Source organism: Megascapheus bottae, chromosome 13, assembly GCF_031878675.1.
Source record: "Megascapheus bottae isolate mThoBot1 chromosome 13, mThoBot2.hap1, whole genome shotgun sequence".
NCBI lineage: Eukaryota > Metazoa > Chordata > Mammalia > Rodentia > Geomyidae > Megascapheus > Megascapheus bottae.
Window position 1 is genome coordinate 32,420,317 of NC_143521.1, and position 23,466 is coordinate 32,443,782.

At 44.6% G+C, this 23,466-nt stretch overlaps 1 protein-coding gene and 1 pseudogene across 2 annotated transcripts; one reads left to right on the forward strand and one right to left on the reverse strand.

Annotated features, from left to right (window-relative positions):
* Positions 1 to 384: 384 nt before the first annotated feature.
* LOC150055779 (aldo-keto reductase family 1 member B1 pseudogene) lies at positions 385 to 8,651 on the reverse strand (annotated as a pseudogene).
* A 1,383-nt stretch (positions 8,652 to 10,034) lies between these two features.
* Ociad2 (OCIA domain containing 2) lies at positions 10,035 to 22,180 on the forward strand. 2 transcript variants are annotated; one of them, XM_090343625.1, is made up of 6 exons: positions 10,035 to 10,145; positions 11,353 to 11,449; positions 14,401 to 14,454; positions 18,770 to 18,817; positions 19,437 to 19,554; positions 21,960 to 22,180. In XM_090343625.1, exons 1-6 carry the CDS (start codon positions 10,080 to 10,082, stop codon positions 22,039 to 22,041), a joined length of 465 nt encoding a protein of 154 aa, XP_090199751.1. In that variant the 5' UTR covers positions 10,035 to 10,079; the 3' UTR covers positions 22,042 to 22,180. The 2 variants fall into 2 exon arrangements, with proteins under 2 accessions (XP_090199751.1, XP_090199753.1); XM_090343627.1 differs by having other exon boundaries at positions 10,056 to 10,145; positions 14,423 to 14,454.
* Positions 22,181 to 23,466: the final 1,286 nt, after the last annotated feature.

Consider the following 23,466-nt stretch of genomic DNA (forward strand, 5'->3'; position numbering starts at 1 on the left):
CCATTTATTACCAGGCCTACCACAATCAAAGGAGGCCTGGTGGACAGAAGGTCCCCAAAACACAAGCCCCTAAGCAGCCCTGGTGCAGATGAACCTGTCAGAGCTTGCTGGACTGTAGATTAAAAAAGACCCATAATGGGGCCTGGCAGGTGACTCATGCCACACATCCTGTAAACACTGGAGCCCAACTGGACCTTGGAGATCTGGATCCAGAGCCTACACCACTGTGCCACAGTGTGATAGCTATTTATTTGCTTTACTTATTTATTTATTTACTTATTTACGTATTTGCTTATTTATGTTGGTCATCTTGTATTGCTTCCCACTGAATCCCTTAAGGATGTGAGTTTTGTCTTTTCGATCCATTGCTCTATCCCTTAACACCTAGAACAGTTGAGGTACCATTCCTGGGTTGTTTCCATGACATAGGTGTGGTTTGTCCTTCAGGAAGTGAGGCACGAGGCAGTGGAGGATGTGGAGCCTGGGGGGAAGTGATGAGGCCATTGGGACACTGTCTTCAAAAGGGGTGTAATCCTTGTGGGTGGCACAGCTCACCCAGGCACAGCTCCTCCAGCTCTGGTTGTAGCTCATTAAAGTAGCCATGTCCTCTTTGCTGAGCTCGAAGTCAAAACCCCTGAAGTTCTCAGGGTCACACACTTGGGGGTCACCAGCTCATTCCTCTGCCTGGGGAACGGGGTCAGCACCTGGGCTGAGGTTTTGTTGTACCTGGCTGGGATGGCCTTGATGTTGGGGTCCTCCAGAAGGGAAGGGTCACCGGGCTTGGCCCAGGGTCTGGCAGGAGACCCCAGGGGACTGTAGGCAGGCACCACAATGCCTTTGGCCTGGCAGCGCTGGATCAGCTTCTCCTACATCAGGTATGGAAGCTCTGGACCTGGTGTTTCAAGCCAGGTTTGTTTAGGAGCCTCTCAATCTGAAGATGGTGCACGTTGGAGGCACGGATTGCTTTCACTAGTCCCTCATCCACCAGCTGTTCCAAAACACTCTCTGGGAGTCACGTTGCCTGCTGAATCCAGAGGGAAATAGCCAGCCCCGTGCTTGAAGCCCGGTGGCCAGTGAGTAAGGTAGAGGTCCAGGGAGTCCAAGGACCAGGAGATCCTGGCGCTTCACCACCTTCTGCTGAACCTTCTCACGGAGGGCAACCGCCCCTCCTCCTCGTTCCGGTACACGTGGGCGCCGGCGACCTGATGGCAGCCAAGGTCAGTCGCCACCTTCACAGCCTCGGCCACGTGGCCTGAGGATGACTTCCAGGAGCCCAGGTTCCTCGACGTGAGGAACCATGACTGCCCCCCCCTCCCGCCCCCTGCCGACTCCCATCCCCTTCCATCTTCTGAAATCACCAGCTGGTGGGTCACTGCAGGTCCTCAAGAAAGCTGGGAATGATCAGGAGGTGGCAATCAAGAAGGATCTCAGTTCAAGGCTAGCTTTATAGCAAATATCTAGTGAGGTTTCCCAGGGCCAGGACTGGAAACAACTGGTGCTTTGGCTGGTGATCAGTAGAGGGGTTCTTTTCTTTTTCATTCTTCACACAGTGGCCACTTTGACGGCCAGATGAAAAACAGGCCATTGGTTGGATAAAGACTTTGGACTGACAATGAAGACAAAGAAATAAAGGGACAGAGGGTGAACGAATGTACAGTGGGACTCACGAGACACTATGTTGAAAATGAACCGTCCGACTTATGAATGGGGCAGGAGGGAAAAACTGGGAGAAAGGGAGGGAAGGGATGACATTGTCAAAAAGAAATGCACCCTTACCTGACTCATGTAGCTGTAACCCCCTGCACGTCACTTTCATGATAACAATTTAAAAATGAAGATGAAAAAAGACTTTGGACTTTGGACTGGAAACACACACACACACACACACACACACACACACACACACACAAACATGCTTCTGGGTGTTTATACCAGCTTTACTCATAATGCCAAAGAAGTGGATAGATACAAAAAGGTATCTCAAGCCCAGACAAGCATGCACAAGCAGGCCTTACCAGGCTGGGAGAGTCAAGGTTGTGGTGAACCTGCTCACTCAGGGTTCTGCCTCAGGCCAGCAGTGGGACTGAGGACCTACATGCCTGTACCCCGTTTTCAGCCTCTCAAACAACTTCCTACACCTTCCTTCCAGGATCCCCCCGACGCTTCTCTCAGTGGGGGACAGGGTCCCTCAATAAAATACAGCCCAGGGGTGGTTTTTTTAAATGTTAGTTCCATGCTTCATTTCTGAATTCTATAGATTCCTACAGTGCCAAGTCGTTAACCAGCCTAGAGGTAGGAACGCTGGTGCCAACTTCCTTGAAATGAGGCAGGGAGAAAACTTATCATTCATTCTGACTGCCAGAGAACACACAGCAGCACTTGCTAGCTCAGTGTGGTTTTCCAGGCACAGCCAGGATAGTGAAGAACACAGTTCCTGCTCTCCTTCCGGTCTCCTGTGTCCTACAGTGGAGGCAAATAAAAAGCTAGTTAGAGTGGAGCACACAGGGCAAATGGAGCAAATAGTTCAAGAGCTCCTAGCTGGCTGGGAATGTGGCTTCCTGGTAGAGTGCTTGCCTGGCATACATGAGGCCCTGTGTTCTATTCCTTGATATCACATAAGCAAAAGAAGTGAATTCAAAAAACAATAAAAGTCAGCACATTTGCTTCCAAAAAAATTAAAGCAAGCCCTTAGCTACCGAAATGTCAGGCTCTGTCCCAAACAATCCTTCATCTCCAGGCCCACTAATTGGAACTCTGAGCCAGGTCCTGAATTCCTAGGTTCTGTGGTATCTCCAGTGAGAAGCATGGGGTAGGTGTGAGCTGACTAGGGCAGGGTGTGCAGGGCACAGCGCGAGGGTGCCCAGGAGGCAGGAAGGAGGGAGCACCTGGAGGAGAGTGAATCAAACATACTGGCTGGGTAGCAGATGATTCTAGAAAATTCTTTTCTAACAGGAAGTCTTTCTTTTTCGACATGTTTTCCTTTTCTTTAGGTAACTGTATGAACTTGCCATTCAATAGAGCAGTTTATGCATACAGTGTCTCTTGACCAAATGTCACTTCTTCTAACATTCCCACCCACCCCTCCATCCTGCCCTTTCCTTAACTTTTCTTAAATTTTAGGTTATGTATTATTTGTTTTTGTTAGTCCTGGGGGATCTCAGGGCCTGAGCACTGCCCTTGGACTTTCTCAAGGCTAGAGCTCTACCACTTGAGCCTCAGCACCACTTCCAGCTTTTTTTCTATGTATGTGGTACCAAGGAATTGAACCTGGGTCTTCGTGCATGCTAAGCAAGCACTAGAATTTTTTTTACTATTTAACAAAGCATTTTATGTATACAGAGCATCTTGATCTGTGTAATCCCTTCAACATCTTCATACTCTTCCCTTATTTTTCTCAGTTTTGTGGCATATGCAATGCATTATTGGCTGCATTCTCATTTCCCCTGCTCATTCTACTCTCCTTCACCGTCCCACTCCCCACCCCCTTGCAAGTATCCATTTCCTAGTACTCATTTTGTTAGGCTTTGACTTCATCTCTCTAAAGAGTTTTATTAGTTTTTCCTCAGACATCAATCAATTAGATTTAGGGAGGGAGTGGGAAAGAATGAGGGAGCAGAAAACACTGTACAAAAGGAAATGTACTCATTACCTCACTCATGTCATTGGAACCCCTCTGTTCATCACCTCTATAATAACAATAAAGTAAATTAATTTTTTAAAAGTCTGCCACCCGGGGCCGGGAGTTTGTCCTAGTGGTTAAAGTGCTTGCCTAGCATGCATGAAGACCCGGGTTCGATTCCTCGGTACCACATACATAGAAAAAAGCCAGAAGTGGTGCTGAGGCTCAAGTGGTAGAGCTCTAGCCTTGAGAAAGTCCAAGGACAGTGCTCAGGCCCTGAGCTCAAGCCCAGGACTGGCAAAAAAAAAAAAAAAAAAAATCTTTTGGATCTGTCTTGCTGAGATAGCTTTTGAAGTGAGATCCTCAGGACCTCGGCCTCTTGAGTAGCCAGGGTTAGAAGTGTGAGCCACCAGAACCAGGCTTGCATTTTGTGTTACTCCATTCCACACAGGGCTTAAAGCTCAGCACTGCCCCCTCCCACCTCCCCTAGGCTGCAGGCTGTGCGTCCCTCCCCCTTCCTAACTGGTTAGGCATCCATCTTATCTCTTGTTATATTTTAGTCTATGTGAGGAGACAGACTGAAATAGATATTCTGGACATAGAACATGTAGTACAAACGATGAACACAAGTCCTGGACCCCATCATGGTGGCCTGAATCCTGGGGCTGCCACTTCCCAGCTACAACCTTGGCCATGGAACTTATCTTTTCTATGTCCAAGTTTTCGTAAATGTAAAGTTTGAATAGTAATATGTATTTCTAGGTTTGTTTTAAAAGGCCTATGACTATTTTTTAAGGTAGGAGATTGAACACTTCTAAGCAAGGTCAAGTCTGGAAATTCAAGCCCAGAGCCACAAGACAGAGGAAAGAAAGAGAGTAAGGAAAGACAAAGGAGGAAGAAAGAAAAAGAGGGAAATTTTTAGGGTAGGGAAAGGAATATAAGGGACAGGAAGGGAAGGGAAGGAGGGAGGGAAAGAGAAAAGGAAAAGGAAGGAAGGAAAGAAGGACAGGGGTAAAGGAAGGGAGGGAAGAAGGGAGGGAGGGAGGGAAGGAAGGAAAGAGAAAGAGAGAAAGGGAGAAAGAAGGAAGGACGTGGAGTGTTGGGAGGTGATGCTATTTGTAGAGGGGATTAAGGTAGTCCTTTGGGGATCCCAGTTAATCCCACAACAGTATGGAACAGTTATGGAACTGACTGCTTCCTGGCTCCTAAATTCTTCTAAATGAAACCACCTACCATTAAGCACTTACCAGAAGCTGAACCAATTGTGCTGTCTAATCTTACACTTCCTGCCTCCAAAACTGAGAGCTAAGTAAATGTCTTTTCTTCATAAAGTACCCAGCCTGCCATGTTTCTTCTATTTTTGTTGTTATTGATTTGTTTTTTTGTGCTGATACTAAGCCTTGAACTCAGGGCACTGTCCCTGAACTCTTTTTGTTAAGACTAGGGCTCTATCAGTTGAGCCACAGCTCAATTTCTGACCTTTTTTTTTTTCTTTTTTCTTTTGGTTAATTAGGGATAAGAGTCTCATGATCTTTCCTGCCTGAGCTGGCTTCAATTCATGATCCTCAGATCTGTCTCTTGAGTAGCTATGATTACAGGTACAAGCTACAGACATGAGCTACTGGCACCCAGCCTTCACTGCTTTAGAACAGCAACAGAAAGTAGAATAATAAAAGTACCTGGCATAGAGTGCTTAATATATGTAATGAATGTAACATTTAGCAGCTATACGAATATGCACAGGGACAGCATAACAGGCAGTCATGCCAGAATGGCAGGGCAGCACAGAAGGTGGAAAACTAAATTTGAGTCCAGGCAAGAGGTAACCTTAGGGCTGAGGGTTTGTTTTTTGTTTTGTGTTGTTTTTTGGTTGTTGCTGTTTTAAGTAATAGAAATGTAGAAAAGAAGAGAACGATGAATAAAGGCTTAGCTACAGTTCATGCAAAAACATGTGAGAAGAGAACTTTCCACTGGGCCCTTGGTGGTTCTAGGTGTTGGCTTGGCAGGCCCTGCTAAGAATTTGAATACTGCCTGCCTGAGGATGATGTAAAAAGAGTGAAAGAATGTAAGCTTGAGTCTGCTAAACTCTGTTCAACACATCATTACAGACTTGTAAGGGCAGGCCTAAGCTCTCCAATGCTAATTCCTCAGGAGGGGAGGTATCCTTTTGAGAAGGGCCCAGGCTTTTCTTGCTCATAGTCCTCTGCTCATGCCTCCAACAATGCTTGAACAAATCAGAAATGCCAAGTCTCTACTCAATCCTTACACATTGCATAGATTACTTCTAGTTATTTAAGGTAATTTCTTGGAACATTCCTGAGAGAAATAGAGATGGAAATCAAGCGTGTACTACTGCAAAATGCTGTAGGACAAATGCTAGAAGTTACATTTCTGTGTAATGGAGGATTATTTATTTAAGACACAAAACTAATTAGAAAGCTGATCTCTTCAGACTACAAAATGGCAAAGGCTTATTTAGTTCTGATTTCTGGTAACCCAATGCAAGATCCCCTTTAGTTTCATAATTAAAAGGGTTAAAAGGAAAATAAAACACCATAAGCCAGAACTTAACAATTAGCAATCTATTGGAGGACACTAATCCAACACAGCAAGTGTCCTTAACCTTGGCTCATTTATTAGTTTGTTCATTCTACAAATATCTTTTTATATCCTGAGATGCTAAGAAGGTAAAGTTAGGGGTGTAAGGAAACTGAATCATAAAGATATTAGAATAGGGCCAGGAGTTTGGCCTAGTGGTAGAGTGCTGGCCTAGGATACATGAAGACCCGGGTTTGATTCCGTAGTACCGCCTACATAGAAAAAAAGCCAGAAGTGGTGCTAAAGCCCAAGTGGAATAACAGCAACAACAACAAAGAATTAAAAAGGGCAGAAAGCTAACTAAACAGACCTACTGACTTTTATTTGGGGTAAAAGCCTACAAGGGACTTTAGAGCCTTACAGCAGAGACAATGATATTCTCTCGTACAACTGAGGTCTCCTTTTATTAGGCAGAAAGAGTGAAGTCAGGCAGGGCAGGGGTCTAGGTTAGCTTGTCACAGAAAGTAGGAACAGGGGAAGAGGCTGTTGGGCTGAGAATGAATCTTCCTTTGGGTTATAGGGAAGCATCTGTTTTTAGAAGACATGTGCTTTTAGAAGACTATATAGGGCTTTCAATTTGCAGGTTGTGTCTTTTACAACCATCAGTTATGTTTGGGGAGAAGGAAAGGGCTGGGAGAGGACTCATCAAGGTTTATAGCAAAGGCAGTTGTATGGCTTTCAGAGAAAGGGGCATATTTCGAGTTGAAATCATTTTGTATCAAGGGTTAACAATCTTGTATGACTAATTCCAAACATTCTTTAAATGATTAACATGTCTACATGTGGAACTGAGCAGAAATTTGATCCAAAGGTTAAAGTACAGGTATGAATTTGTGTGACTTAGAAAGTTTGTGGGGTTTTTTTGAAGTACATCAAAAGCCAGGGAAATTGAGAGTTTATTTAGATTTTTTTCCTTCTTACACATAGACATGAATTAAGTACATAATGTGACAAGTACTGTGGGAGAAAACAATAGCATTCTGTACTACAAGAGAAGAAAGCCAGCCTGTTTAAGCCAGGCTGGTGGGGAAGGGAGGCCATCCTGAGGAAATGTTGGGAAGCCTGGGTAGGAACATATCTGGGCAGAACCCACTGAGAATCCAGGTAGTGGGAGGGTGCCTCAGGTAGAACAGAGCTGAGTGAGCTGCTTACCAGGAGCTCACACCTGTAATCCTAGCTACTCAAGAGGCTGAGGTCTGAGAATCACAAGTTGAAGCCAGTCAGCCAGCAAAAGCCAGAACCAGAGGCATGGCTTAAGTGGTTCAAGGCCCATCTTGAGTGAAAAATCTGAGCAACAGAGGGAGGACTTGAGTTTAAGACCCAGTACTGGCATCAAAAAACAAAAACTGAGGGCTGGGAGTTTAGCCTAGTGGTAGAGTGCTTGTCTAGCATGCATACATCGAAAAAGGCCAGAAATGGTGCTGTGGCTCAAGTGGCAGAGCGCTAGCCTCGAGGGAAAAGCCCCAAGGACAGTGCTCAGGCCCTGAGTTCAAGCCTCAGGACTGGAAATAAATAGATAGACAGACAGACAGACAGACAGACAGACAGACAGACAGACAGACAGATAGATAGATATAGAAAGAAAAGAAAAGCTGAGTGAACATGAGGAACAGAAAATAGCCCAGAGTGTAGGGGATATTGAGGGATGAGCTTGGGATAGGGCTGGACCAGAGGCATGGCAGGGAAGGGCAATCAGGACAGCAGGAAAGGGGAAGGCAGTACAAGGGCCCACATATATGATTCACAATCTCTTTCCAAACTAGCAAGGTCAAAGGTTAGGAGCAGAAAAAGTGGGGAGGACAAAGCCCCTCCAGGGGAAGGCTAGGGGGCCACACAGCCCGTGTTTGACTCCAAACTCCTGACCTGGGAACTGCTCCCTGGGAACAGATCTTCCAAGAAAATTATTCACCCTTCAGGGTCTATGAGCAGGACTTCAGAGAGATGGCTGGAAATACCTAGTTGGGAAGAAGAAGAAGGAGAAGGAAGGAAGAAAGGGGGGTAGGGAGGGAAGGAGGGAGGGGGAGGGGGAGGGAGGGGGAGGAGGGAGGGGCTCTGCTAGGTGCCGGGGAGGGGCGTGGGGCGGTTCTGGAAAGCCTTGTCAGTCTTCGCTGTCACGCACAGGGCAGGGTGGGGAGGTGCGGGCGGGGTGGGGGGGTGAGGGGAGTCCCCACCCCGCACACGGCGGGGGCGGAGCCTGAAGAAGCAGGAAAAGGACGGGGAAGGAGCTCGGAGAAGGAGGAGGGCCCGTGCAGCTGACAGCGACAGCAGAAGGAGGTGAGGGCCCGGGAGGGACCCTGGGGGGCCCAGGAGGCGACCCGGGTGGCTGCGGCGGAGGCAGCCTGGGCCGGAGGCCTCGGCTGGCTTTCTCGGGGTGCGGGGCCGGCCCCCCTCCCCCACCCCGCCGGCTCTGCGGGCCCGGGGTCCCCGAGTCCATGGGCTCCCGGCACCACCGACCCCCTTGGGCCCAGCCGGGGTCGGGGGCTCGACGCCGGCGGCGGTTCCGGCCCCTCGGCTCCTCCACCCTCGGAAGCACGGTGACCTCAGTCCTCCCCTCCTGCCATGTCCCCCCCCCCCTTCCCGCCGCCCCTGCCACCTGCCGGCGTCGTCCGGGCCATCCCACCCCATCCTCCCCACCTCCCCCACCTCCCAGGGCGGAGAAGGCAGGGCGCAGGCCGGACCTGCGCGGGCCCGGACCGCCGGGGCCCGGCGTGTGGATTGGGGGGAGGGGGAAATGGGAGGCGAGGGGGAGGGGAAGGGGGAGAGAAGTAATTGGGTCACGGGGACCCCAAGCTTCTGGCCTGAGGACTGGCCAAGCAGAACCAGTGTAACATCGGCAAAGACCTCCTGGACATGGGGTCTCCCCCGCCCCTGCGCCCCCCTCGACGGGGTGGGGTGGGTCCTGAGGGCTGCCTGACGTCTGTTCCCGGGACCCCCGAGCCGGGGAGCCGGGGAGCGGGGCGGGGAGGAGGGCCGCCGTCGGCCTCCAGCCCCGGAGCGGCTTCCCCGCGCGCAGGACGGCGCTCGCCGCCCGTCCCCACGCGGCTCTGGTGCCCGCGGGCTGCGCGGGGCCTCCTGGCTGCGTGCCTCCGCCCTGGGGTGGCGTTCCCCAAGCTCGTCTCCGCGCTCGGTCCTGCACCCAGGCTCGGGGGCCGAATCCCGCAGCGTTTCCGTCTCTTCAGGCGAATGAATGCCAGGGCTGGCTCCCGCAGACACCCAGTCCCACCTTCCCCCCGCCGGGATCGTTCCCCGGCTGCAGCCAGTCGCCCAGGCGGGTCTGTTACCTTCCCGATCGGTCTCCGCGTCCCTGAAACCCGCCCCCACCCCCTGTACATCTGAAATCGCAGGAATCGTTACTCCTGACGGAACAGGCCAGCTCTTTCTTTCTCCTTCCCTCAGGAGAGGCAGCATCCCTTCTCTCCTGAACAACTGGGGACTGCTGTGTTTCCCTTCGAATCGTGAACTCTTTCAGCAGTGACTTCAGCTTAATTACCTCTTGCATCCTCAGGCTGGGCCCATAATAATAGATCCTGCTAACTGTTGTACAGTTAAGGAGTTTGTAATACATTAAAATACCTTTCGGGGCACAATTTATAGGCACCTGTACAGAGTGACTCTACTCTACCTCTAATTGGACACCATGAGAGAGAGAGAGAACAAGAGAGAATTTTAGAAATCAGATTTGCAGGTGGTGGCAGATTCAGGCAAATGCAAATAAGTTCTCCAAATAAGTAACCTTGATACTTGGGCCTTGATTTATAAATCATTGATATGCAGACATTCAGCCATAGTACAGTGTTACTCTTTCCTTTCTGTAGACTCTAACCAGAGGACTGAACAAGAAAGAAGTGAGGACAGAATCATCATGGCATCAGTGTCTACCCATGGAAATCAAGAGAAAGATCACCATTTCCCACCACTGGGCAAGAAGGTATATTTTTACTTGAGGGTCTGCTATCTTATGGAACTTTCACATAGTTACCTGAGTTGGGCTGGGGCAGGTAAAGTGAAATGAAAAAGGGAAAGGTGATTTGGGGATATCTTGACAAAAAGACTTTTCAAGTTTATTTACCCCTTGCTTTCTTATTTACAAACTCTTTGCTGTTCAGGTTCCAGGAATTCATGGAGGCTGTTGGTGATGGAAAAAATTGTATGTGGCAGAGCCAACCCCTTCATTGCCTCAAATAGAATGATGCACTGTGGTTATTTTTACATGTTGGTTACTGAGAGTAGTCATGTGAGCATATGTTGGTGACAGATGCTGCTGTCGGTGAAGCAGAGTCCTTAATTACTAATTAGCCATCAGATAGAGGACCAAACATTAACATGAGCACATTTTTCCCAACTTGTTAGGGATGGATATTATGCATCATCTGGAGTATATACATGATAAGTAAATGAGATTTGTGGTTTCTCAGCTTTTCTTTTTGTCTTATGGAGGAGATAATACTTGACGAGCAAAATATAGGAGAAACAAATAAACAAATGATGACAAGTAACAAGAAGGAGAATTTGCTCACCTGAGCTGCCTCTGAAATGGAGAACTGTGAAACATTTATGGCTCTACAGAAAACAGTCACCAGAGCTCCTTAAAAGAGACTCTGAAAAAACTCTTATCCTGCATGCAGGACTCACAGGAATTGTGATAGTTGTGTGTGTGTGTGTGTGTTTGTGTGTGTGTGTGTGTGTGTGTGTGTGTGTGTGTAGAAGAAAAGCTCTTATCCTGCCTTCAGGACTCACAGGAATTGTGATAGTTGTGTGTGTGTGTGTGTGTGTGTGTGTGTGTAGAAGACTTATTTCGGCTGTAGCCACAGCCCAGGCAAGAACAAATATGATGGTACTCTTTGACGTTATGGGGTTACATCCCCATAAACCATTGTAAGTTGAAATTTTCACTAGTCAAAAGTGCTCTTCAGCTGGGTGGCACCACTGGCTCCAGACAAAACAAAGATTTTCTTGTGATTTCAGGTTTTGTCAGTGGTGATTCCTTTTTTGTTTGTTTTTGTTTTTAGTTAGAATCTCACTGAACTCAAACTCAGGATTATGCTGCTTTAGCCTCCCACATGTGGTGATTAGCAGAGTATGCCAGTACACCCGTTTTAATTATCTCCATTAACTTATTATATTGTCCCCTATAGAGCCTGTTGTTCTGTCCAAAATCAAAAATGCACATCCATAAAGCAGAGATTGCCAAGATTATTCGAGAATGTCAGGAAGAAAGTTTCTGGAAGAGAGGTAATTGTATTCTTCATTTTAATTAACACTCTACAATAAACTGCTCTTAACTGTATACTGTTAGGATTGTAATGAGGATTTGTTTGGGGGTGAGAGATTTTACATAATTCCCTAAAAAACTTATACATGTGGAGATGTTTAGAATATTCAATCCATGTTGAGATTCTTTGAGGGGACAGATATAATATCTGATTACAGAACACTTCACCTCACTTAGCAAAAAAGTTATACACACATAACTTGCCCTCATGTGAAAAGGAACATGTACCAAGGATATCATACAGAACTTAACTATCCAGGAGTTGTGAGTGTCAGTCACACAGCTCAGACATAGTGTCAGACCAGTCTGGAGCTTTATAACAACACCTTGGATAATGTCTTACACATAGAAAAATACCTCATAAATATTTCTTGATCAGGTGGACAGTGGCAGGGTTCTGTTAACGTTTATCTCTGCATCTCCTTTTTGCTGTGTTGCTGCCTTGTTCTGGACTCTCCTTCTATTCCACAAAGCCATGCAAGCTTTTTATTCAGAAGCAATCTGTTTCCTCAGGTTTCTTCCAATTAAAATAAAATGAATGATTCACCATTTGAAAATAGTACAATAAAGCCTATAGACTCAACCCCAGTATTGTATAAGTCACTCAAATTTGTTATCAACAGTGTGAGAGGTAACTCCTCCTAGAAGTTAATATTCCCTGGCCTTACCATCTTTACTGATTGTGCTTCCAGAGATTCATCTTTTTTGACAGCCTATGAGCAAATATTTTAAATGAGCTGCAGGAAAACCATTTTCCCACCAGTTTGACCCATTTTCCTGCCACTTGCTCACTATCTGTGAGTGGAAAAATGGGTTTCATGTGGCTTGTCTTGGTTGCTAAGAACAGATGTTTTTCACTCCTCTTTGCTTTTGGAAGAAATCCTTGAACACATTTTTTTTTATCATGGAGTTTGAACTGGGCCTGCACGATGTTCCTGAGCTCTTCAGCTCAAGATTACCACCCTATCCCTTGAGCCAAGCCCCACTTTCCATTTTCTAGAGGTTAATTTGGAGATAAGATTATCAGGTCCTTTTGTGCCTGGGCTGGCTTTGAACCTTGATCCTCAGATCTCAGCCTCCTAAGTAGCTAGGATTACAGGCATGAGCCGCCCCACCCAGCTTTGAACACATTTTTACAGAACTAAAAACTGCATTTTACAGTCTTAACTTCCCTACAATAACAAAGTGTGGGTAAACACTGCCTATGTTTCACATGAACACAGTCTTGTAATCTACAGGCAAAAAAATCCGAATTGTGGGAGTGGAGGGGAGAATGTGATGCAAGACAAGAATCACAAGGAGCAGTCTTAGATAAAAGCAGATTAGGAAGCAAATATAATGCATGACCCTTGATTTTTTTTTTGCCTTAGAAAAATGTAAAGATATGAAAGACATTGTGGGGCCAGTTGGAAAATTTTAAGCACAGATTTTTATGTCAGTCAGTATCATTTTTTCATGATCATAACTGTTGAAGGAACATAAATTTTTGTATGCTAATGGTTTGTGATTATGCAGGAGAATGATCTTGTTCTTCACAATTATCTGCTGAAATATTCAATGATAAAAATCCATGTTTGTACATTTTAAATGACTAGGAGATAAGGAGGGAAAATGGATAAATAATGTATAAAGAGATTATTTTTCAGAATTAATGAATTTAAATAAGGCTCTTTAGGAGCCTGGCTAACTTCTTAACAATTTTAATAGAATTCTGTTGGGTTGAAAATGTAAAAGCAGTGGGCTGGGAGTTTGGCCTAGTGGTAGAGTGCTTACCTAGCATGCAGGAAGACCCGGGTTTGATTCCTCATATATAGGAAAAAGCCAGAAGTGGTACTGTGGCTAAAGTGGTAGCGCTCTAGCCTTGAGAAAGCCCAAGGACAGTGGTCAGGACCAGAGCTCAAGTCTCAGGACTGGCAAAGAGGGAGGGAGAGGGAGGGAGGAAGGGAGGGAGGGAGGGAGGGAGGGAAGGAAGAAGGAAGGAAGGAAGGAAGGAAGGAAGGAAGGAAGGAAGGAAGGAAGGAAGGAAATGCAAAAACATCCAGGCTTAGAGGTACCAAGTGGTAATTCCAGCACTTGAAAGCTAAAGCCAGAGGATCCCAAGTTCAAAGCCTGCTGGGCTATGTAACATGATTATGTCAAAAATAAAAGAAGATAGGTACAGAGGGAAAGAGGAATTAAAGAATAGAGAAAAGAAGGAAGGAGGGAGGAAGGGAGGGGGAAGGAAGGAAAAGAAGCAAAAAAGAGGAAAGGAAAAGAGGAAATAAAGAGTAAATATGAAGCTATATATGTAAAGGCAGCTCCTAGGCTGGAGGTATGCCTCAAATGGTAGAGCACTTGCTTATTGCAAGTACTCGGGATTCAATCTCTAGTATCAGAAATAAAAGGCAAAAACAAACAAACAAAAGACAAGAAAAAACTAGAGGTATGGCTGGAATGGTAAAATGCCAGCCTTAGGTGGAAAAGCTAAGCAAGAGCTCAAGTTCAGGTCTGAGGAGCATCACAAAAAGAAAGAAGAAAGGGGTGGGGTGGGGGGAGGGAGGGAGGGAGGGAGGGAAAAAAATAGTACAACTCTTAAATACAACAGTTAAGTACACAACATGGGCCCTAATTTGCCTGCAGCACATGCAGTGATGAGAGTCATGAGTTTTACTGTATTTGGTCAGCATGAACGCCAGAGATGGAACAGAAAAGGATTTTTTATTTCCGTGTGTTCAGCTGAGTGATTGGGTCAGATCCTAAGAAAACTCTCCATGCAAAGTTTCAAAAGTATTTGTTGAATGAGCAAAATAGCAAGTGATTAAAACTCACTGCCAACGAAGGCAAGAGGAAAAGCTGGAGTTACTGTCTATGACTTCTAGGTGAGAGGCCAGATGTTAAGATGCCAGTATTGAAGGGTGTTTTTGTTTTACAGCTCTGCCTTTTTCTCTTATAAGCATGCTTGTCACCCAGGGACTTGTCCACCAAGGTAAGAGTCAATGCTTTTAAATGCTTAAACTTCCAAGAGCTCAGCTTTCTGTGACCTTTCTAGCAGCTTTTTGCCTACCAGGCACATCTTGGTTTTGGTTTTGGTTTTTTTGTTTTTGTTTTTTGGTCAGTCATGGGACTTGAACTCTGGGCCTGGGTGTTGTCCCTGAGCTCTTCAACTCTAGGCTACCGCCCTACCCCTTGAGCCACAGCACTACTTACTGGTTTTGGTTTTGGTAAAGGATTTTTTTGCCTATTTTTAGCCTAAGTCATCACCCCTAACTCCACCCTGAGAAGAGATCTTAACCCAAAATGAGTGACTATAAGATTGCCTGACAAAAGCAAATTAAAGCTGTAGATGGAATTATCAGTTGATTTTAACATTGTCCTGGGGGGGGCAACATAATCAAAATTAAAAATGACAAAGGGGATTAGAAGGCAGAACCAGAGAGGTGGCACCATAAAGAATCAACTGGCTTTGAAGATCCAGAATGAGGATACAAACTGAGGACTATGGTGGTTCTCTATAATATGGATGGGGGTGGGGGGAGCAATGGGGGTGAAGGACAGAAACCCTAAAGTCTCCAGAAAGAAAACCCATTTAAAGAATATAGTTAGTTACTACCTTGTTTTAACCCAGTTAGTCTGATTTTAGAAACTGTAGGTAATAAAGTTGTGCTTTTTTCAGCTACTGAGTTTGTAAAAATGTGTTACAATAGCCATAGGCTTCTTTCTCTGTATTAAGTTACTGTGTTTCCCAGGGCTAGCCTGACCCTTCACTGTCCAGACGTGCGCCAGGCAGAGAGGTAAAACCCATCCCAAGCTCTGGCCACCAAGTCATTTGTCTTGGAGATGCTACATTCCCTGAGGAATGTCCCCAAGACCATAAGATCTACCACCACCTTGATCACCCCACAAGACTTTGTCTTGCCTCTTAAGTTTTCCTACCAATTCCTGCCTTTCTCCTTGTCTTTCCCTGCCAGCCAACACACATAATATAATAAAGAACCCACATATAAAGTACCTCATTCTGTTTAAGCCCATTTTATTGAATGCTGCTAATTACCAAATTTTCTTTTCTTTCTTTGTTTTTTTTTGCCAGTCCTGGGCTTGAGCTCAGGGCCTGAGCACTGTCCTTGGACTTTCTCAAGGCTAATGCTCTTCCACTTGAGCCACAGCACCACTTCCAGCTTTTTTCTATGTATGTGGTACCGAGGAATCAAACCCGGGTCTTCGTGCATGCTTGGCAAGCACTCTACCACTAGGCCAAACTTCTGGCCCAAATTAATTACCAAAATTTTTAAAGAAATGAGGGGGAAATATCCTAGATGGTGTGTGTGTGTGTGTGTGTGTGTGTGTGTGTGTGTGTGTGTGTGTGTGTGTAATCTCAAAGCCCATATGAGCCATGTGTCTAGAACAAATCTCCTGTAGTATTATTCTTATGCATGAAGATTCTGCATTAGATATGGATTACATTTACAACTTGAAGATAGCATTGGGTAGAGAAAGTACTGGGCCTTGAGTCTAGGGGCTGGGCACGGACCCTTAGCTGTTTTGCTCAAAGCAGGTCCTCTACTACTTGAGCCACAGCTCTACAGCTCTACTGGGGCTTTTTTTAGTGATTCATTAATGATATGAGACTCCTGCCCTGGCTGGCTTCAAACTTTGATTCACAGATTTCAGCCTACTGAGTAGCTAAAATTAAATCTGTGAGACTATAAGTGCCTAGCTGAAGATAGCATTTTTTTTTTTAGCCAGTTGTGGGCCTTGAACTCAGGGCCTGAGCATTGTCCTTGGAATTTTTCTCAAGGCCCGGGATCTACCACTTGAGCCACAGCACCACTTCCAGCTTTTTTTCTATGTATGTGGTACCGAGGAATCGAGCCTGGGCCTTTGTGTATGCTAGGCAAGCACTCTACCTCTAGGCCAAACTCTTGGCCCTGAAGATAGCATTTTTTTTTTTTGCCAGTTGTGGGGTTTGAACTCAGGGCCTGAGCACTGTCTTTGGGCTTTCTCAAGGCTAATGCTCTTCCACTTGAGCCACAGCACCACTTCCAGCTCTTTCTATGTATTTGATACCGAGGAATCAAACCCGGGTCTTTGTGCATGCTAGGCTAAACTCCCAGCCCATGAAGATTGTTTTTTTGTTTTTTTGTTTTTGCCAGTTCTGGGCTTGAGCTCAGGGCCTGAGCACTGTCCTTGGACTTTCTCAAGGCTACAGCTCTACCACCTGAGCCTTACCATCACTTCTGGCTTTTTCTATGTATGTGGTACCGAGGAATCAAACCTGGGTCTTTGTGCATGCTAGGCAAGCATTCTACCACTAGGCCAAACTCCCGGCCTGTATATTTTTTTAACTCTTTTTTTAAATTTATTTTTTAAGATTTTATTAACATTGATTTTTACATCATATTTCAAATGTCATGTTTAACAAACAAGTATTCAAAAAGGGAATCTCTATATAATCACTGGCACATAGATTTTAGAACATAATTAAAATTATGTTTTATGTCAAAGATATATATTAATCTATGTAATAAAACATTATGTCTATAGAGTATATAGCCCATCATAGATTTTTATGTCTATGTAGTTATGTTTATATCTCCAAGTCCATGTCTATAACATTGGGTACCCGAATATTGAGTCATCGCTCTTGTACTGTTTGGATCTAATATCACATATTAAGGATATCATGTGCCTTTTGTTCCTTTAGTCTTGACTTATCTCACTCAACATGATTCACTCTAGTTTCATCCACTTCCCAGAGAATGCCATTATTTTATATTGTCTGTTGGCTATGTAGAATTCCATTGTATATATGTACCATAGTTTTTGTATGTATTCATTGGCAGTAGGGCATCTGGGTTGTTTCCATCACTTGGGTAGTGCAGAGATGAACATGTTCTTATCATATCCCGGGTTATGATGCTCAGGGTAGATGCCCAGGAGTGGTATGGCTGGATTGTAGAGAAGATCTGTTTTCAGTTTTTTAAGAAACTTCCAAACTGCCTTTCAGAGTGGCTGAACTAGTTTACATTCCCACCAGCAGTGCATGAAGATAGTATTTTTACAGAAATATATTCATTAATCAGTAGCACGCATTTATCAGACCACTTTTTACACAAAATAAAATGTGACCAGATGGCCTATAAACTGTTTTATAAATACTACCTAGAAATCTATCATCTCTTACATCTGTAAAAGGATTTCAGGATTGTATATTAGTTCTGTACAGCTGCTATAAGAAATTACCACAAATACAACAACGTAAAGCAATACTGATTCAGACTAGGGAGTAACTCACCTGGCAGAACTCTTGCCTAGAAAGCATGAGGCCCTGAGTTTAATACCCAATGCTTCCAAAAAGAACAACAACAAAAAATTAAAACAATATGGATTTATCATCTTACAGTTTTGGAGGCCAGAAGTCCAAAGGAGGTCTGACTGGGTTAAGATCCAGACGCTGGTCCAGTTGTGTTTCTTTTGGCAGTTTGTAGGTTTTCATTCTCTCTTTAGCTAGAAGCCACATATGTTCCTTAGTAGGTGTTCTCTTATGCTCTTAAAGCCAGTCAGGTTGAGGCAGATGTTTCTGTCACTGCTGGCTCTCTAATCTGTCCAGTGTCTTCTATGTTTGAGGATTGTTGAAATTGTGTTGAACCTACCTGGACCATCTAGAAGCATCTTCCTTTTCTGCCTTCATTCCCCTTTATGAAATAGCACATATTCAGTTTCTAAAAATTATGACCAGGTGCTTGTGGCTCACACCTGTGATCCTCAGGAGGTTGAGATCTGAGGATCATAGTTCAAGACCAGCCCAGGCAGGAAAGTCCACGATACTCTGATCTCCAATAAACCACCCAGAAAAGGCTGGCAGAGGTGCTGTGGCTTAAGTGATAGAGCACTAGCCTTGAGCAAAAAAGCTCAGGGACAGTGCCCAGGCCCTGATTTCAAGGCCCAGGACCAGCATATGCACACACAAAATTATGATGTGGATCTCTTTAGAAGGCCATTATTCTGTCTAAATGAAACTTTCTGAATGGAGTTGCTTTAAAAGTGGGGAGAGCACTGTCTTTGAACTCAGTTTAAATCAGGATTGAATTATAAGTTTCCTATTCTTTTCTAACTTTAAAGCTAGTATTCATCTAAAATTGCTATTAGAGTTATAAATCCAGCCAAAATTGAATCATAATTTTTTCTAAAATATATGTATATTGACTGTATATCTTAAGTTTTCTTTATAATTTAGTTAGTTTTCTTTATAAATTTAAATATATGATAAAATGAAATAATGACATATACATATTACTTCCTAGGTTACTTGTCAGCTAATCCAAGATTTGGATCATTGCCTAAAGTTGCACGTAAGTCATGGAAGTAAAAAGAAAAATGGTAGATATACTTTTTTTTTTAGCAGATATATTTTTAAAAAGGAGATGTCTATAAGAACTGGAAATATGAAAGTCTAGCCAAACCGAATTGCCCATATTGACTGAAAAATGTCACCATTGTTTACTACATTGCATTGAGTTCTTTCAGTTCTTTCTGAGTAACAGCTTAACAGTGAATTTCTCTTTAAAGCCAGAGCTAGGCAAGATGTACACAGTTGCCCATCAGTATTCATTGGGGAAATGGTTCTAGGCCAGTGGAAAGTTCTAAAAGAACAGGGGAGTGGGGAGGGGGGCTGCAGTTCATGCCTGTAATCTTAGCTACTCTGGAGGCTGAGATCTGAGTATCGCTGTTCAAAGCCAGCCAGAGCACTGGAGTGGGTGAGATTCTTACGTCCAATTAGCCACCTGAAAACCAGAAGTGGTGCTGTGGCCCCTGGGGTAGGGTGGTAGCCTTGAGCTGAAGAACTCAGGGATACCACCCAAGCCCAGAGTTCAAGTCCCATGACAGACAAAAAAAAAAAAAAAAAAAAGAAAGGTCATGGACAAGATTATAACCCTCTCAACAATCTTATTTCTTAACCTGATTTTATAGTTGCTGGTCTCATAGGATTTGGCCTGGGAAAGGCATCATACATAGGAGTATGCCAAAAAAAATTCCATTCCTTTGAAGATCAGCTGCGTGGGGCCGGGTTTGGTCCAGAACATAACAGGTTTGTAATATGTAATGAAGTTCATTATAAGAAGAAAAATGGCTATTTCTAATAAATGCATAATTTAGTTACCTATTTCATTTACTCAAGATATATGCAATGACTAATATGCGCTGACAGTATTCAGGGCCTTATGCAGGGCCCTTAAAAATATAACTTAATAAGCTGGGCACTAGTGATTCATGCCTGCAGTCCCTGTTACTCAAGCCCTGGGGGCCAGGGTGGGGGTGGGGTAGAGGGAGATGACCTTACCTTAATGAGCAAACATGGCTTCTATCAGCACTGAGTTACAGAGAATTTAATGTCTTCTTTACTGCAAAACTTCTCAGAGTGCTAATAAGTTCTGTGATTCTCCCTCGGGGAAGTAAGCAGCGCCGCAGCCTCTGTTGTTGGAGTACTTCTGCCGACGAAGCTGTGTGACCTGAGCCAAGTTTCTTTTTACATTTTTTCTTTTTTTTCCCCAGTCCTGGGGCTTGAACTCAGGGCCTGAACACTGTCTTTGGGCCTTCCTCAAGGCTAGCATTCTACCACTGGAGCCACAGCACCACTTCCAGCTTTTCTATGTATGTCGTACCAAGGAATTGAACCTGGGTCTTTGTGCATGCCCGGCAAGCACTCTACCACTAGGCCAAACTCCCAGCCCCTTAGCCAAGTTTCTTGAACCCTCTAATCTGTTTCCTTGAACATATACCTGCATAAAATGATGACCAGGACCACTGTTTCCATGGGGTGCTGTGAAGAATAGAAGTGGTTAATCAGAAAACTCAGTGTTGGGACCACTTTTCTCTAAAGAGCCCACATTTGCCGCTGTGTATTCTATGTGAAAGAAACATTGGGCTGGAAGTCAGGGTGCCCAGTTCTCTTTCTAATTCTGTGACTTTGAAAAGCCATGTCCTCTAGTCCGGCAGTGGGGTGGGGGGGGGAGCAGAGCCTTGAACTTGGTCTCTTCCTCATGAGCCACCTGCAGCCCAGACAGAGGCAGAATCTTCAGAGGTGACATTGAGAGCCAAGGGCTCACCTAATCCAGTTCTTTTCCAAACCCTTAACCCTTCCATTAAAGCAGCAAACTGCAAGAGAGCCATTCACTCCATATTTACAGACAACTCTTGTCTCAGCCTGTCCCTGCACAGCTGTGTTTTAGGATCAGCTTCCTGGAGAGGAGGTGACTGCAGGATGCTGCAGTGTGCAGGGCAAGTAAGAAAAGGCAATACTAGCAAAGGAGAAATTTTTGTTGACTGCTTCTTCTTCTTCAGTTGTAGGAGCTAGCTTGCTTGCTTGCTTGCTTCCTTCCTTTCTTCCTTCCTTCCTTCCTTTTCAGTCATGGGGTTTGAACTCAGGGCCTGGGCACTGTCTCTGTGCTTTTTCACGCAAGGCAAGCATTCTACCACTTCGAGCCACAGCTCCACTTCCTGTTTTTAAGTTGTTAATTGAAGATAAAAGTCTTACAGGACTTTCATGCCTGGCTGGCTTCAAATAGCAATCCTCAGATCTCAGCCTCCTGAGGTGCTAGGGTTACAGGTGTGAGCCACTGGCACCCAGCTCAGAGTTTCTTTTGCTATTACTCCACTTTGGCTTCCAGAACAATTACAAACAGATTGGAATCTACATTTCACTTTCCTTCATGAAGGAAGTGGTGCTAGTGAATGGTCTTTTGGGTCCTTTAGAGCCTGTGTTGTATGATTCTTTTGCCCACACACATGAAGCCACAAAAGCTTCACTCTGGGCTGGTGACCAATGAGCAGGCCTCATTGTAAAGGACCCTTACCTGATCATCTTAGAGACAGTCATTCACAGAGCAGTCAGGTCTTCTAGTAAAGAAAAAGAACTGAGCACCTATGTAGAGTTTGAGGAAATGGTCAGGCAAGTGGCACTCCAGAAACTTCTTGAGGGAGGTGATGGTGCTTGATTTAAACACAGCACCCAAGCCTAAATTAAAGCCAATAATGACAGGAAGGAAGAAAAGAAAAAAAGAAGGAAAGAAATAGAGAGAGGAGGAGGAAAGGAAGGAAGGAGAGAAGAGAGAGAGAGAGGAAGAAGAGGAAGGAAGGGAGGGAGAGAGACAGACTAAGAGACAGAGACAGAATTATTCCTGAAAAAGTGAGGCTAATGAACTTTACAAAATGGCCCAAAGTAATAGTGCGTTAAGACTACAGCATCCAGGCTGGGAGTTTGGCCTAGTGGTAGAGTGCTTGCCTAGCCTGCCCAAAGACCCAGGTTCGATTCCCCAGTACCACATACATAGAAAAAGCCGGAAATGATGTTGTGGTTCAAGTGGTAGAATTCTAGCCTTGAGAAAGCCCAAGAATAGTGCTCAGGCCTTGAGTTCAAACCCTAGGAGTGGCAAAAAAAAAAAAGACTACAGCATCCATTGTACAACCCAGCACCTGTTCTCCCTTCTCTTCTAGGCACTGCCTGCTTACCTGTGAGAAATGCAAAACAAGGCGTGGATTAAGTGAGAATGGAGGTTCACAGCCTTCAGCTTCCTAAACTGGAGTGTATGTGTCTTTTGAGGATTTTTAAGCCTCTATATTTGTCTATATGTAACAGTAGAATAGAAACTCTGTCCTCCTCTCTCTTTTGTAATGTTTTCTGTAGAAGGGTCTCCTTTGAATTGAGCATGATGTGTTTTTCTTAAAAACTCGTGGGGAGCCCTCACAGACAAAAAAGGAAATGATGTTGCATCCTGCCTTGCTTACAGTTCTATAAATTAGCTTTCAATCTTTTTCTGCTTTTTTCCCCCAGTGTTTTCTCTGGTAGAGGACAGGAAAGAATGAGGACAAAGATAGGAAGTCATGATGCAAAGAAAATTTCATGTAATATGTAGACAGTAATATAAGACAGGACAGATTGTGTCCTTATGTAGGAGCCAATACTTTTAACTTAATGAAAAGCTTCATTTGAATAGGCTGCAGTATGAATCAAATGTATTGTAGTATTGGGGTGACTTTATCAATCATTATGAGTTGGGGTCTCTTTATGTGTGTGTGCGCCAGTAGTGGAGCTTATACTTAAAGCCTTGACCTCTAGTTTGGCTTTCTCTAATTGAGGCTAGTGTTCTACCACTAGAAGAATCAGTTCTTCCAATGGTAGGCTTAGAACTCAGAAGCAGCCAAGGCAGTTCTAACAATTGGACTTGTATTTTCTAGTCAGATGTGTTGCATGAGTAAAAAGATCACTCCTGCCAGAGACACTTTGTATTATGCCCATCTGGCTGAACAGAATCATCTCTTGTCTCTTTACACTGTCTCAGGAAGATGCTTTAGATATGTTATCATTAATACAGAGGGTGTGTATGTACATAGATGTGTTTTATTTAATTCACCTTAAATCCTATATCATAGGGGTTAAAAAATGTGTGGAAAAAAATATGTGGGGAAGGAATTTCACTAAAAGTTACCACTTGGCCAGGCACTGGTAACTCAGACCTGTAATCCTAGCTATTCAGGAGGCTGAGATCTCAGGATTGTGGTCCGAAGCCAGATTGGACATGAAACTCTGTGAGACTCTAATCGCCAATTAGTAGGCAGAAAAAACTGGAAGTGGCACTGTGGCTCAAGTGATTGAGTACTAGCATTGAACAGAAGGACTTCGGGGATATCACCCAGTCCAAGTTCAGGCCCCAGGACCAGAAAAAAAAAAAAAAGTTACCACTTAATGTGAAATATTCTAAGCATAAAAAAAAAATAGACATTGTCCTTTTCCTTTTTCTTTTACTTTGTTAGTCCAGGGGCTTGAACCCAGGGCCTAAACACTGTCCTTGGGCTTTCTCAAGGCTAGAGCTCTACCACTTGAGCCACAGCACCACTTCCAGATTTTCCTATATATGAAACACTGAGGTAAGCACGCTACCACTAGGCCAAACTCCTGGCCCTGACATTTTCATTTTTATGTGTGAACATTAAGTATATGAAA